Raw genomic sequence first — 16,396 nt, 5'->3', positions numbered from 1 at the left:
AACTAACATACACTGCTGTCAAATTCAGAAATTCATCTCCAAAGGGCAAGAAACGCACTTGCAACTGAGATCTAAGTAACTTACTCTGTTCATTCATAGATCAGAAAAAGCAATTTTATAAGCTTACATATCCGAGGAAACGAAAAGCATCAGGTGCTGCATGGATTTGGAAAAGCTAGACTGGTAGATTAAGAAAGATATATATATATTATATATATATATATATATGTTACAAACGTCTCAGCATCTTGCATGTACAAAAACTTTTGATTGATACAGCAATTAAAATGCAGAACTGAAGAAATTTATGTCCTGAAAACACCCAATATAAGGAACTGCAAAGAAAAATCTTCCCACATTACCAGTGCCCGAGGGAAAAAGAGAATTCCAAAGGCATTGCCACTTGAGTAACTTTTAATCCAATCAAGTTCTGTTGCTGTTATCCGAATAGTTTTGCAGACAGGCAGATTTCTGTGCATGCTCACAGATATATACACACAGGTATACATCCATTTATTACGGACAAACACATTCCTCCATTGAGGAACCTACTCAACTCACAAAACTCCTAATTTATAAGGCCTTCAAATTTTTTCTTCAATACAAAATTCCAGTTTTTAAACATTGAGTTCAGCCTGACATGGCAGCAAAAGAAGCTGCACAAACATCACAATTAACTCTATTAAAAATTCAGCATTCAAAAGCTCAACTCATAATCAATACAAAATCCTTACTGAAGAACTAAAGAAGAAAGCACTCATTTGCAGTTTATGTTCTCAAGCGAAAAGGACATTAGGGAAGATAATTCACTATTTGAAATATAAAAAGCAAAGCCTGAGGGAAGGGAACTGCCACTGTAATCCCCTGCCGACAGGTCTACCAAGAAGAAAAGGGCTGGCTTCCCTTGACCATAAAAGTTCCACTGGATAGCAGAGTACTTTTATTTGCCATAAACACTGGCTGATTAGGAACAGAACATGATTTAGGAGGACAGAAGGCCCAAAAGCTAAAAGGAGGGATATTGTCTCCTTCTCCTCCCTAGACCAGCAACGCCAACTCTGTTTGCTTCTCCTTTATTTCCCTGACTTTTTACCGTATCAGGATCACGCGGTCACCAGAAAAAGAAAGATGTACATACCCAAGCGGTAATTAAAGGATGACTGATGAATATTCATTTAGTAGATCAAGTGAACTTTGCCTCATATTTAAGCAGGATCTCAGCGAACTAAGTATTTCTATCATCAAAGCACTTGCTGTTTTGCCTAATAGTTGCCAAAGTGGGAAAACATCACTGGCAGAATAAGGGGCAAAGTGAGAAGGCTGTACTGATTTTTAACAGGCTGGATACAGGAACAAATACCAGACACCTTCACAGTACTGTGCTGAGGGAGTCCTTAAAACAGTCCAAGGCTCTGATTCATCATTCTTGTCGCATTTAGCTGGGACAGCTGAAGAGGCCACTGCCCCCTCCGATGAGGACAGTAGCTTCTTCAGTCACCATACCTCTACCTGACAGAGGCTATGAACTAGAGCCTTCAGACATCACAGTTCACAGTCATGTATACTAATATAAATTGAAAGCAATAGTACCTCCTGTTAATACATTGGGTTGTGGTGGCTTAGACCAGGCATACCACCGTTCTGTCACTCTCAGGTACAGGGGTATAATTATCTGCAGGGAGCTGGGGAGAATTTTTCAAATTGTCCCAGCTGGAGTCAGCAGAGGACGTTAATAAGAGTCCTTGCTTTCCCAATAGGCTGCATCCGAAAATTAATTTTCATTAATTAGTTTGTGTCATATGACTCCAAGAAAAGGACAGCACTACAAAGAGACAAGTGAGCTGATGGTCAGTGAGTATGCAGCAACCAAGGCAGGCAAGCAAAAATTATTTAGAAATGCCTCCTTACATGGGTTTTAAAGGGCATCCAGACCCATGCTCCCCGGCAAGAGAGTTCAGCTGCGATTAGCATAGTCACTATTATAAAGATTAAAGAGGGAATATTTCTACAGCAAAGCATGCACATAAACCTTTTGTCAAAAAAAATAACGCTGACAGTGATGCGTATCATTTGAGTAGCCAGCTTATTTTCAAAACTGAACAGGTGAAATGTATTCATGCAAATTTAGGTTTAGACCCTTGTAAAGCTTTGTTAACAAAAAAGGTATCCTTTATTCAACAAAGCTTTAGAGCTTTAAGCTTGTATTATAAACTTCAAAGATCTACTTCACAAATCTGTCATTAATAGCCATGTTTTCTACTCCTCTCATCCAGTGAAATGACCACAAAACCCGTTTCTTCACTACTGCCAACAGAAAACACACACAGACACACACAAACGCAGGTTACCAAAGAAAGTAGAAGTGATCCAGAGACTAGATAATACTTTTTTTTTTTTTTTTTTTTTTTTTTTTTAAAACTCACACATGAATCTGTATAAACTCTTCAGAGGTCAATAACAGTTACATACGAGCCATTATCTTGGCACCAATGGGCATTAGAGATCCACATGCTCCACTCACGTCTGTGTCTAAAACAGGGCCAAAAAGCAAACCTGACATCTGGACAGCACTTCTTGTAAAGAGTGGGACCTTGACAAATAGCTTTTATTTTGAAGTTAAGACTTATCAAAACTTGTGAATTTACTAAAGCCAGGGATCCTGGCAAGCTCCAAGAACACAGGCTCCTTTTTCCATTCACTAATGTGCTGAGGAAACCATGCGACCACTTACAGCTACTAGAAAATGTTTCTGTCTGGTGTAAATCTAAAACAAATATCTGAAACAGATGGCTCCTTTGGTAACACAGATAAGTAGGATAACTTTTTCTGACTGAACATCAGAAAGCTCTAGCAAAAAGAACGATGGAAAGGATTTTGCAAATGTTAGCATATAGGAAAATGCAAGGGGAGGAACAAAGGTCCTTACATTACCACAACTGGCTATAAAACGGGGACATCCTTTGCGGAGAATGGGCCCCATAAATCTAGTCCCTGTGCTAACAGAACCACACCACCTAAGTCACTGTGGCCAGCTCCGGCAGTATCAAAGTCCTGAGAATTTGGACGTCTTCCTAGAGATCTGTAGGCCGTGAAATGTTAGAGGTCAGGGGGTTTTTTTGCTTACGTTCCTCATTTTTGTAATTGTATGAATGTTTGAGAGCACAGTCCAAAAGGCTCAAGAACCATAAGAGTTGATATTTTAAGTTGCCTTTATTCGATTCCATTCTTAAGTAAATTTCACTTTTACGGGGGAAGGACAGAAGAGGTCCCTCAAGGGCTCACCAGCTTTGGATGCATTAGCACACCTTCCATACAAGTTATATCTCAGCACCGCAGACATGAAGACAAGCTCTAAGACATACAGGCTCCTGTTCTCACGCAGCTATGGAGATATTTCCTCCATGCACTTCATCACCAGCATCCCATCCAACCTCCTTTCATGGCTCTAGCGCTAACCACCAGCTTTCTACTCGTAAAGAACCTTCCTCTCCCTATTCTCATTTACCAGCTTTTCATAATTCATCATGCCAGAAGTTACCAAGTATTCTGTTGACTCTTAGACCTTCCTCCCTTAACTTTCTTTTCCAAACCTTTTGGAACTGTTGCACAATGTCCGCCTCTTCTCCAACTGGAAGATGACCCGTGTCTTCTCTTCTAGAAGCATAGACCGTTTCTGCGTTTCACAAGCATTTTACATTAGTGTAGCACCTTATTCTTGAAAAATCTTGTCTGGAGTCCAACTGGGCTCAGGTAAATATCACAGCAAAACTACAATCAAAAAATACAGCCTGATGCCTTACTTCAAATGCTGTGCTGTTTCCTTATATACTGACCTGAGACATATATATATTTATATATATATATATATGCACATATATGTGTGTATTATACATATCCACAAGCACATATATGTGTGTGTACTCCAATCCTCATTGCGCTCAGCTGCAAAACAGAGAAGGAAAATCACCGTGGCTCAATGTCCCTTGTCATACAATCTTTGTCTCACCTGTCTGAAGAATCACACGCCACTGTAGGCAGGGTCTGACTACATTTGTCTAGTGCTTACAGCACGGGGGTTCACTTTCCTGGACTCCTAGATTGAATACTGTACAAAGAGGAACAGTCACAACAAGCCTACAAATCCACTTAAGGGTAAGTAGATTACAGTCATGCATTTGTAACACTGATGACTGTTCTGTTCCAGAACAGCATTCAGGTTATGCGTATTTCTATCACCTTTCCTTTGAATTAAAGAGGTAGAGGAGACAGCCATGGCAAACACGGGTATTACTTCTAATAATCCAATTCCACAGCAAATTCATGAGGGCAATCAGACCCTTCAAAACTTTCCAAAGTTGAATGAGACTTTAGAACAGGAAACTTCATACTCTCAAATCACTGCGCATACTGGAATACCAAGATCTACAATCTGGAGACTTCCCCTCACATCAGAAACACCATTAGTTCAGTTCATGTCTGCCAGCATATCTTGCAGATGCTTATATCAAGTGGATAAGGTATGTCCCAGATCCGCTCCCTTTAAGATGTTTCTTATAGCTGGAGAAGATTCTTGCCCAGAGCAAAGATCAGGCTTGGCTCGGTTCAGCTCGTCTGCTTTTGACTATGATCATCAGCAGAGCAGAATTCAAAGCTACTGAGGAGAGCATGTGATTTGTACTTCTGCAGGCAAGGGCAAGGCAGCTTATCAAGAAGACGAACGTATTCAGTGAAACTTGGTTAAATAAATCATCTTTTAAATCAACCTTTGCCCAATCAACCTTTGTCCAGCCCTACCTATAGGTACTGCCACGAGAGGGACAGCAAAAGAGAATTCCTGCGAAGGCTGCTGCACACAGACACACAGGTAGGAAATTCCTTCGATTTTTCCCTAATTCCTCTTCCCCTGGAAAACTCCTCCTTTTTATGATCCTCATAATTTTGCATGTAAAGCTTTCATAGAGTGAGAGGAGAAGTAGTAAGTAGCCCTCTATAACCTTCCCCACTTTCTAAATATAAGAAATAATCTCTCCGCTAAGAGCCTACTGTTTCTTGGCCTTTGTGAACTACTGGTTCTGCAGGTAAACTTCAGGAATTAGCACAAATTTCCAGTGTTTGTCAGGAAAAGCTGCTTTGAGCTGCAATTAATTAATACAGTCTGATGTGTTTCCAGCAACGTCCAAATAATAGGGCAGCCCATCTCTATTCAGTGTTTGTCCTAATGCAAACACACAGGGACTTGAAAAAAAGCGCACAGAAGAACCTGACCAAGGGGAGCAAGTGAATCATGATCTGCAGGCTTCCCATTTCTGCATGGTGAATTTCCCTGTATTCTCTTCCCAGTTCAGCGGCATCTGTGCCAAACCCTCAGCACACATGCATACTTTTCAGTATGCTGCCTGATTAACCTCAACAATGCACTTCCAGCTTTGACAGCAGTCTGTACCTCAGGTAGCCACAGAGGTAGTTCTGCAGTAGGCTGCTATCAAGATCATAGAGGGATTTTAGTGCCTGCTACTTCTAAGCCTCTTCCCACAAAAATTAGTCACACATGTGATAAAAAGAGAAGAAAAATCACAGAGTCGTGAGGAAAGTTTTACATGCAAGTAGATGAATGTTACTAGTATTTATTAGGCTGTAATTAATGGCTAATTTTCTGCAACGCTACTCTGGCCTTTTGACAGACTCCAGTTGGTACAGATAGACAGAAGAAAATCTATCCAATAAAACACAGATCATCAAGTTTACTAATTACCTAATTTCCAACCAGAGAAGGCTGTCCTCCTTCACTTTGTTTATCAGCACGGGTCTTTGGCAGGAGTTGCTGAGATAGCTAGCTTTGGAGTTGTTCCCTGATCACGACTATTGCTTACTTTCAGCATACGATATGCGATGTTTTCCCTGCTGACCTGTGCCAGCTAAAACAGAGTTCCATTAGATCACAAGAGTATGGAATGGTTTAGGCTGGAAGGGACCTCTGGAGGCCATCTGTTCCAATGCCCCATGCAAAATGGGGCCAACCCAGATCAGGTTGCTCAGGGCCTCATCCAGGTAAGCATCTCAGGGATGGAGGTCCCACAGACTCTCTAGGTACCTGTTCCAATATCCAACAGCCATCATGATGAAAAGCCGTCCTTACGTCTAACTGGAATTTCCCTTGCTGCAGCCGATGTCCGTTGCCTCTCACCTTACTACTGTGGATCTCTGAGAAAATCTAGATCTGTCTTCTCCATTCACTCCTCTTCAGTAGTTGAAGATAGCAGTAAGACCTTCCCTTTACCTTCTCTTCCCAAGACTGAATAAAACCAGCTCTCAGCCTCTCCTCAAACATCATGTTTTCCAGCCCACTACCCAACTCAGAGGCCTTCCACTGGACTTGCTCCAATATGTCAATGTCTTGAACTGGAGAGCTCAAAACGGGACACTGTACTCACACGCGGTCTCACAAACACCAAATACAGGGGAACAATCACTTCCACTGTCCTGCTGGCTACGTTCTTAGCAATACCGCCCAGTATACGCTTGACCTACACTGCAAATGCACATCACTGACTCATGTTCAACTTGTGCACTCATGTCCTTTCCTGCAAAGCTGCCTTCTGAGCAGCCAGCAGCCAGGCTGTATTGTTGCGCAGGGTCCAAATGCAGTTTTTTTCACTTTTCTTTGTTGAACTTCATGAGGTTCCTCTCAGCCCATTTCTCCAGCCTGTTGAGATCCCTCTGAACAGCAACCTTACCCTCCAGCCTATTAACCGCTCCACTCAGTTGTTATCACCCACAAACCTGTTGAGGACATAGTTCTGTCCCACTGTCCACATCATCAATAAGGACGTTAAACAGGATCAGCCCCAGTACTAACCTTAATGAACGCCACTAATAACCAGCTACCAGGTGGATTTTATACCACTGATCAAAACCCTCTGAGCTTCGTGGTCCAGCACTTTCCATCCACCTAATAATGCCCTTATCCAGTCCCTAGCTAACCAAACTGGCTACAAGGATTGTGTGAGGGACTGTCTTAAAGGCACTGCAAAAGTTAAGGTGAACGGCATCCACTGCTCTCCTCCTGCCCACGGAGCCAGTCACCTCATCACAGGAAGTTATCAGGTTCATCAGGCATGATAAAAATGTAAATTCGCACCAGCTGAACCCAACCATTTTCTTGTCCATCATGTACCTTGGCATGGCTTCCACGATGATTTGCTCCATAACCTCCAGGGAACCTAGTAGCAATTCCCAACATCAAGTACGTTCTCCAACCAGCTAGTCTCAAACTCTCTGGGGAAGTAACACAGCACCCTGGAGATACTGACCGGAAATTCTACTCCAGTTGTCATGAACTCATTGACAAGTCACTTGAATCAAACTACTACAGTCACTTCAGCAGCCTATAATTTCTACATCGGATTTTATTTCCTTCCTTTCTCATAGACACTATGTCATTTTTCTTACTGATTACATCTTGTTGCACTGTTGAGGTCATCAGGGTTGGAAGCAAAGTTTTGCAGCCAGATAGGCAGCAAACTGAGGCTTTATGGTCATGTGAGTATTCACACGAGACTTGCTACATAAGCATACTGTGCCAGCTCCTCTTTTCATTCCACATAGACCAAAAGGGGTTAAATTACCTCCCCTTCAAGCGGTTACCTGATGGCACGTTTACACTGTCAGTAGGTGTACGCCTGAATGTTCCAGACTCATTATACCTCATAATACAGGCATTCATATCTTATTCAAGTCACATGTGCAGTGTATCTGAGTGTAACGCATGCTACCTCTGTCAGCTCCTCTCCAGAACAGAATCAAAAGGAGTTTTAATTAGGATTCTGAGGCAGAAGAAAATACAGACAGCTCCGAGAACTTCAACTTACCAGTGAGTAACTTCTCAAAGACAAGGAAATAAAGCAAGTGCATCATTCTGTATGAGAATTGAGATGTAGGAATATCGAACGCAGTTAGAAAAAAGAGCTTTGTAAGTGGAGACAAGGGCTTTCTTAGTTGCTTTAAAGTCCCCCTCCAATGCAAATCTCACACTCATCAGTGATAACACTCCAGCTACAACGTCTTTTCCTGAAACTTAATTCCGTTTAGCTAAAACAACTAAGAACAGGAAAGCATGGTTAGGCCAGTGAGGTCCTTCCTTGATCTCACCTCCTTTTCTGTAAATCCAGTTCTGTCACATAACCTTCCTACAGTGCTCCAACATTTTTGTGCTGCCATTGTTTTTTTTCCTGTAATACTTAATTCTGATTTTAGATCCTCGCCTCAGTTTTCACCTTCTTATCATAGGCAGACAACTTCCTCCTCCAGGTCTGCATCTTGCTAATACACTAACTTCCTTTGAGATAGGGAGCCAAGGAAAGCAGGGAGGGGAAAGGAAAAAAGGGGAACTGTATTCTTCTCCCTAACCTAGTTAACTAGCTTCAAATTCGCACAGCTAGATTTCCTGGGCAACAAAACCCCAAGAATTTTGAAGTAAACAATCTTAATATGTATTTAGAGAGGGCATATTTAGGGTAGTTGACTCTATTTGCTCACATATTTTTTTCCCCCATCCTGCTTGGTAGAGATGACTTCTGCTCTCCAGCCCCGAGAATGTAAAGTGACCAAAAAACCCCACAAGAACTACGGATTCTACCTGCGTATTGAGAAAGACACGGCAGGGCATCTCATCCGGAACGTGGAAAAGCACAGTTCGGCTGAAAAGGCTGGCTTGAAGGACGGAGACAGAGTCCTCAGGGTTAATGGTGTATTTGTAGACAAGGAAGAACACCCACAGGTACATCTCAGTTTAGTCTGGGATCCTTATCAGTCCCCCCTAACCCACTGCCACTACGAGAAGCTTTCTTTTCTATTTTTTATGGCAGTACAGCTAGGAAATCCAAGAGGTGAGTCAACTACTCTAGTTATCTCCCTGCATCATTCATTATCTGCCACGGGCATGAAATGCCTTCGAGATACCTCCAAAGTGCTTAAGTAGAGGGATGAGTTACCAACAAGAGTAGGCAGTGCCCAAGCTGATACTGCAACCCTTCCTGGGGAGGGCTTTTAGGTCAATCACTCTAGCACCTGCTTGCCATTTCACCTTGTCCACTACAGGTGGTGGAGATAATCAAGAGCAGTGGAAATTCTGTTGTATTCCTTGTTCTGGATGAAGCTTCCTATCTAAAGGCAAGAAAGGAGGGAGTGAACTTGGAAGAGTTAGGCCAAAAGGCGTCAACAGAACAGCAAAAGGAGCAGCAGGAAAAACAGTTCCCACCGCTCAGGGCCAATGGAGCGATCGCTGCAGCTCCGCAACCCCGGCTCTGCTACCTGGTTAAGGAAGGGAATAGCTACGGCTTCTCCTTGAAAACCACAGAAGGTGAGAACTTGGGCAAAAGGGAAGGCAGTAAATTTATCACAGCAGGGACACAGACAACTTAGTTAATTTTTTTAAGTACTCTTGCTAACAGAAGGGAAGCGAAAGGAGACAAGATGGGTTCCGCTCTCTGCCATCCACTTCCATACAGCATATGCAGCTTCCAGTTTTCTGAGGGCCACATTTCTTATGGAATGGAGGAAAAAAATGCAGAAAATTGGATAAAGAGAATAAGCTATTATAATAAGCTTGCTGTTTAATATCACTTCTGCAGCCCTACTTCTTGTATACCAAATATATTTCAACCACCGCATAAAGGCCTGCTCCATTCCTCCAAATTATCTTGGGAACCAGTACACAAAGTTCTAAAGACAGCTGAAAAAGGAAAAACAAGTGTTTTGATTTGCAAATTAACTCATTTAGAAAGCAAGAAATCTTAAACCTCTTCCACACACACCTTTCCTCCAGTGCTATTCAACAGAATATGGACATCTTCCAGAAAGCATTAACTCTGAAAAGGGTATTTCAGAATGCAATATAACTCAAAAGCCACCTATGGAAGCCTTCCAAACATAGGAAATTCTGAAATGCACATAACAGCAACAACAGCAGCTCCCCCCTTCAAACTGCCTCCTTCCTCCCCACCCCGCCCCCAAATAAATCCCTTTCAGCTGTCTTAGTCCCTTAGGCACTCTCAGTAGAGAAACAAATGATTGTTTGAGCTGCCGAAAGCGGGAAAAATAGCTCCTTCCCCCACAGGGCTGATTTTTCCAGGGTAGAATGAGAGACACAGGGGTGCGTGTGTCTACGTCAAAGGTTTGCAGTGCCACTGTAATCTGTGCATAATCAGAGATCCAGAGGCTCTAAGGACATCAGGGCTGAATTTGCTTAGCCATCAAAATCTAGGCGTGTTTCGTTGACTTACCCCATGTAATGAGTTTTCCCATTTATTTTAGGTCAGAAGGGGCTGTTCATAGTAGAGATATCATCAGAAGGAGCAGCTGCAAAGGCTGGTGCCCAAAACGATGATCGTCTGATTGAAATCAATGGAAAAAATGTGGAAAATGACACACACGAGGAGGTAGTAGAAAAGGTATTTGTACATGAGTCATCTTTTGTTTGGGCCCACTTTCTGTTCGGGCCCACTTTCCTAGCGGCCTGTTAGGGTTACTGAGGGGGCAGGTCTGGCTGGTTTGAACACCTCACAGTAAATCTTGGAAGATACTGTTACATATCAATGCTGCAGAGTATCCCGCTACTTTGGCTCTGTTGTCATGCAGGGTCTTGAACCGAGGCTGAATGAATACTGCCACGGAGACAGGCCAAAGAAGTTTAAATACCACAACTATACTGTTGTTAGGAATCCCATTAAATAAATCATGTCCTGTTTCTAGAAGTCTTAGAAATATTCTCAATAGAAAGTGGGCAAGTCATCAAATGTGGTCTTCAGTGCAGGAAGAGGGGGAACTTTCTGATGATGTAGTTAGCTCGGAACAGGGAGGATTACTGTTTCCAGACCGTAGTTCCTTCCTCCTGCTAAGAAATCCAAGATTAATGAAAATTACTATGCAAGTAACCTCACTACCTGGCCTCAGCTTCAAAAAACATTGCTAATGAGGCTTCAGCTTTTCATGATCAGCACTGCTAAAATGCAGTAGGAGCTGAAAAGATTTCAAAGTGCCCCGAGATCAGCAGTACATGCTCCAGCAGTGCAGCAACACAATTCAATGTATGCTAATAACTACAGAATTGTGCAACATCTGTGTTTTGTTGAGCTGGTGCAACATCAGCTGCAGAGTGACAGTGGGTAAGATGAGCATTAGACTGGGAAGGAGGAGAATAACCTTAGAAGCAGAGGCTGAACAGATCAAGAGTGACCAAAAGGTAATGGTATAGCAAAACCAAGTTATCTGTTTGATTGTTACTGCAATCCAAAATGGTGATATAGATGTCATATATTTATATTGTAGGACTCTAGATCTAGATCAGAGCCAAGCACTACTTTCTGAGGCTCACTCAATTTTACTGGCACTGCATGACACCTTCAAGGCTGATAACTGTGGCACAACACTACAGCTAATTCTCTAGAGACCAGAAACACAGTAAGAAGTACAAGAAATTTCCTCAGCTATATGTAGGATCGCACATGCCCAAGATCTTGGTATGGTCTGGGCATGCTCCAAGTTCCTAACTGAAATCAATTCTTTAGTAGACTGGCCTAGACCTTACAGCTCATTTATCAACAGTATCCACAACATCGGTATCAGTGCACCAGTTACTGAAGTCATCTACGATTCCACTTGATGTCGAAGGGGTTACATCTGAGATTGTACATGTACTAATGCAGGTAAAGAAGTCTGGAAATCATGTTATGTTTCTACTTTCCAACGAAGAAACGGACCAATATTACAGAAGTCACAAGATGGTACTAAGCAAAGAGAGTGCCAGCCTAAAATTGCTTCCCCTCACACCACGACTCATTGAGCTCCAGAAAGGAACAAGTTATGGCTTTTATCTACGAATGGAACAAAGTACTGGTGGTAAGAACAAAGCCAATGAGGCTATCACATCTGCCGTACAGTTTCTTCCTGTATAGGGTTTGCAGACCTTATTCTCCCTGTCTGGCTTCTTACTGCAAATCTTAGAAAAATTATTTATAGTTCTGTTGCAAGCAGGGCTACATCAGGGAAATGGTCTCAACTTGAAGTGCAGCTCAGAGAATTAGCCTTTACTGTCAGAAATGTCTTTAAACTTACCAAACATACTCAAAACTATTTTTTCCCCTTCCTTCGGATCTTAGATCATGTAATCAAGGACGTTGAATCTGGGAGTGCAGCAGCCAAGGCAGGTCTCAAAGACAATGATATCTTAGTGGCTATCAACGGTGAACAAGTGGAGGCTCTGGACCATAAACAAGTAGTGGAAAAGATTAAGCAGTCAGAGGAAAAAATCACACTGTTGGTAGTGGATAAGGAGACTGACACCATGTATAAACTGGTAAGAAAATGCAGGCGACTGCTAGGAAATGATAATTTATCATTGAAAAGAGATGTAGGCATGAATGAAATGGCCAATCTGCTCTGACAGAGACACTTCTTCAACTTGCAGGGTATGTCTAAAGTATGTCCATATTTCAGCAACTCTTCTTGCATCTGTATACACACGTGTCATTGAACATCCCAAGTTTTTGGCCTGTTTCAGATTTTCATAGACACTACTGGAACAAATCTAAATTTGAACAGATGAGAGCAAAGATCAGAAGTTTAAGACAGCACACAAGAGCTATGAGGTTGCATAACCACTTATGATTGAAATGGGTAACAAAACTCCCTTCTCACATAGATTAACATTTGTAGTTTTTGCCTTTTAATTTCTAGCTGAGGTGAGGGGTTCTTCATTGCAGCTTAATTCCTGATCATAAAAAGGTGCAAACAACATGTTTAACACGAAAGCCTAATACAGATTTCATAACAGAATTTTTTTATATTACCAAGCTTTTCTTTGTTGCCGTTTTTTCAGGCTCAAATCTCCCCCTGTTTGTACTACCACAAAGTACAAGATCCATCTCCAGCTAAAATGGAGGAAAGAGCAGAGCTGCACACTGAGCAGGAAGTGAACAACAAGCCAAGAATCTGCAAGATGGTGAAAGGGCCTAGTGGATTTGGCTTCACTGTGAATATGATCAAGAACAAACCTGGACTGTTCATCAGTGAGGTACTAGCATAGGACAAGAAACAAGGGAAAGCTTGGGCAGACAGTCAGACAGCCTCTCCTCTTCCTTCTGTCCTGTAAAGCATTCAAGATAAGCCACAAAAAAAGACAAGTCTGTTCTCCAATGCTCTTAGATAACAGAGTTGTAATTGTTAAAGCCAGACTGACATTGTAGGACCAGGTAAAGTATTGCTTGGAAGATTAAAAAAAAAAAAAAAATACACACACACAAAAAAATCTTCATTCTGTTAGATGTTAGAATGGTTTGCTTCATTTTTACTTTTATCCATAAGGCATGCTAACATTAGTAATTTAAAGAGATTATTTGAGCTGCAGAATACCCTAAAAATGTAAAAGATTTATCTCCTCCACCCCACCTTCTCTGAATTGCACAGCTGACAAAAGTCAAACTTCTATCGCCTCAAATTATACCTCTGCCTCTAAGGGGTTTGGGGGGGCAGGGGGAAGGTCTCCACTCATTACGATGGAACTTGTGAAATGTAATAAACTTAACCTTAAGTTACCAGACAGTGATCTGCAAATAATAAGAAAATTGCTTTTCACCTGTCTTCATGATTCCACCATGCCACACTTCTTTAATCAGAGCCTATCAAGATCAAGATGCATCTCAAAGCTAAATTTGATGGGTTGCATGTTAATTACATCTAAACCTGTTGCCTCTCCCAATTAATTTCTTTCTGTCCCATGATATCTCCTCTCTCTCATGTTTACTTTGCTGTCTTATAACAAAAGCAGTAACACAATATTCTAGATAAACATTGGTTGTTAATGCATCTTCCCAAATTTTGTGCTAATATCACAGTTTGAACTTGCCTTTGCAGATACAAAATGGTGGGCCAGCTGATGCAGCTGGTCTAAAAGACAATGACTTTTTGGTGGAAGTGAACGGGGTGAATGTGTTGAATGAGCCCTATGAAAAGGTAGTGACAAGAGTGCAGGATAGTGGTGATGAACTAACACTGCTGGTGTGCAGCAAAGATGCTTACGAATACGTTCAGCATCAGAAGATTCACACTACAGCCTCTACAGCAGATCCATTCTGCAATGCCTTTGAACCTCCCGCTTATACAGAAAACCCACCAGCAGAGCCAGAGAAAACCTCATCAGAGCCAAGAGAAAGGGTAAGTAACACTATATTGACCAGATGTTGAGGGACAGGGAAAGAACTTTTTTTCAGCTAGTACATATACCTGAGCTAGGATCTTTAACTTGAGTCTGGTTTTCACAAAATCAGTCTATGTTATTAATAGGGAAGCTGCGGTCCCTTCCCCACACATAAATACAGGTGGGTATCTTTAATGCAAGATTAAATCACAGAAAGGATGCACATAAAAGATTTTGTGCAACACAGTAATCCAAATATGGTACTTCTTAATGAAGACCGGAAACGGGCAAGACACTCCTGAAAGTGCAGAGAAAGAGTGCCTAAGCACATTAAAGAGCTTGAGATGCTTTTGGGGAAACCAGGTGAAATACTTCAAAACAGATTACTCTGTAGAAGGAAGAGCAATTGAAAGGGCATGACACGTTCTAGCAAATGCACTGATTTGAAGTATTTTGTTCACATTATGCCAGTAGAAAAAATTTGAAGTATGGCAAGTCAGCAAATACGCAAGGTATTTCTTCTTGAACCAGTCATTTTGACCCCTGTGTGCGGTCAGCCTTATTTAAAGGCTTTTTTTTTTCTTTTTTTTTGTCCCCTTTCCCTTATGCAGAAGAGACAGTCAGTTAGGGAAGAATAAGACCAATATTGTCTCCTCTTCATTTTTCATTACACCATCTGCAGATGTCCAGCTGCAAGTTTCCTCAAAAGTTTTAGTTACCAAGTTGAGTTTTACAGGTCTGAAGTTAGCCCCTCTTTTGTGTACAAATTCAGCAGATTGTGGAATTAAACAAAAACAGGAAGCCCTTATCACACAACTTTTTCTCTACAGTAAACTTAAACAACAGCAAAAAAAAGATTGCTACAACAACAAAAATCACATTTGCTGGCTCATTCTCCCATGCATACAGGGACATGATTAGGACTGTTTAAAACAGCAGACCTTCATAACACTGCAGAGTACCAAGCAAGTTTACAAACTAAAAACAGTTAGAATGTATTTGTTACTCCTCTGCAGGCAAGCTCCTCATGCTCTTCACAGCCACTTGCATCACCAACAGCAGACAGTGACAACAGTGATGACACACCATTGTGAGAAGACAAACTACACCAAGAACAAATAAGTCTCTGAAATCCCTTTACTTCAATCGTTCTTTGCTACTACGTGTCTCAGAACGAGACTATTTCTAGGAATGACATACCCGAAAGGGAGTACAATCTCTTGCTGAAATGCAACTGCCTGAAATAGATACTTCGATGTAATTTGTAGTCATTTCACACACCGCAATTGTACTTCATTGGCTTTCTGCCTCATAAAGTGGGTGGTTAGTCACTTCTTTCTGTAAAAGCTTAAGTGACTAGAGGTATATGCTTAAGTATGCTGCAGCGGAGGGAGGAACCATGTTCCAAAAATCCATGAGTGTTTTAGCCTTTTAAAGACAAGCTCTTAAATATAGAGAAACTGATCTTTTCCTGTCTCCCAGGAGAGGCAGTTTCCTAATCAAAGCTCAACAGTCACCACAGAGATTGAGTTGATATGTGCTGTATTTACTGCTGTACAACTGCTGTGATATGTCATAAGCCAATGCACTATGTGCGTTACACTCCTTTCCCTTACTAACACTGTAGAGGTTTTCGGGTTTTTTTTTCCCCAAGCGTTACGCTAACTTCGTAATTCACAACTCAAAACCTTTAAGCACTATTCTCTCTCCTCTGCTTATAGTTGTGGATCACAGTAGTTAGAATAGTGTATGTAATTCAGAGTCATGCAACTTTGCCTGACTCCAAACCAACCACGTTGTCTTGAATGCGACATAAATGGCTCTGTAATACTGCTACTGTATGCTTTGCCTCCTTGCTGTACACCAAAGACAATGTTGAAATAAATCACTGAGAGTGGCTATTTCTTTTTCCCAGGTCTTACCCTTGCCACCTATGATTTATGTTCCAGAACAATTTTAAAACAAAGAAAGCCAAGGAGAGTGGCTATAGGAAGCTACAAGTTCAAGTCACTTGAGTAAAATTTACTTTTATGCTTTGACTTATGTCGAGAAAGGGATACAGGCTACTGTAGAAGAATACACAGGTTGTGGGGAATACTGATTTTACAGCATATCAAGTAAACAAGGAATAGCTGTCATCTCTGATCTTTATACTGAACTCTAGCAAACAGTAATTCAAAGCCTCAATTCCATTTATACAGGGAG

General features: G+C 41.5%; 1 protein-coding gene across 2 annotated transcripts; it reads left to right on the top strand.

Annotated features, from left to right (window-relative positions):
* The first annotated feature begins 289 nt into the window (after nucleotides 1-289).
* On the top strand, nucleotides 290-16,328 carry PDZK1 (PDZ domain containing 1). 2 transcript variants are annotated; one of them, XM_009682698.2, is made up of 10 exons: nucleotides 290-4,864; nucleotides 7,782-7,870; nucleotides 8,565-8,776; nucleotides 9,097-9,358; nucleotides 10,312-10,448; nucleotides 11,703-11,895; nucleotides 12,156-12,352; nucleotides 12,875-13,069; nucleotides 13,909-14,208; nucleotides 15,208-16,104. In XM_009682698.2, exons 3-10 carry the CDS (start codon nucleotides 8,567-8,569, stop codon nucleotides 15,283-15,285), a joined length of 1,572 nt encoding a protein of 523 aa, XP_009680993.1. In that variant the 5' UTR covers nucleotides 290-4,864; nucleotides 7,782-7,870; nucleotides 8,565-8,566; the 3' UTR covers nucleotides 15,286-16,104. The 2 variants fall into 2 exon arrangements, with proteins under 2 accessions (XP_009680993.1, XP_009680991.1); XM_009682696.2 differs by lacking the exon at nucleotides 7,782-7,870 and having other exon boundaries at nucleotides 15,208-16,328.
* The last annotated feature ends 68 nt before the right edge of the window (nucleotides 16,329-16,396 follow it).

This window comes from Struthio camelus, chromosome 1 (assembly GCF_040807025.1).
Source record: "Struthio camelus isolate bStrCam1 chromosome 1, bStrCam1.hap1, whole genome shotgun sequence".
In the NCBI taxonomy this organism is placed as follows: Eukaryota; Metazoa; Chordata; class Aves; order Struthioniformes; family Struthionidae; genus Struthio; species Struthio camelus.
Note: the sequence above shows the minus strand (reverse complement) of the source record. Positions and strands in the feature narration are given on the sequence as shown.

Bases quoted from the DNA above. Each gene is read 5' to 3' on its own strand.
- PDZK1 (XM_009682696.2), top strand. From the start codon at position 8,567: ATGACTTCTGCTCTCCAGCCCCGAGAATGTAAAGTGACCAAAAAACCC. The intron at 10,449-11,702 runs GTATTTGTACAT...GTACTAATGCAG, and splicing joins ACGAGGAGGTAGTAGAAAAG to GTAAAGAAGTCTGGAAATCA. The intron at 13,070-13,908 runs GTACTAGCATAG...TTGCCTTTGCAG, and splicing joins CTGGACTGTTCATCAGTGAG to ATACAAAATGGTGGGCCAGC.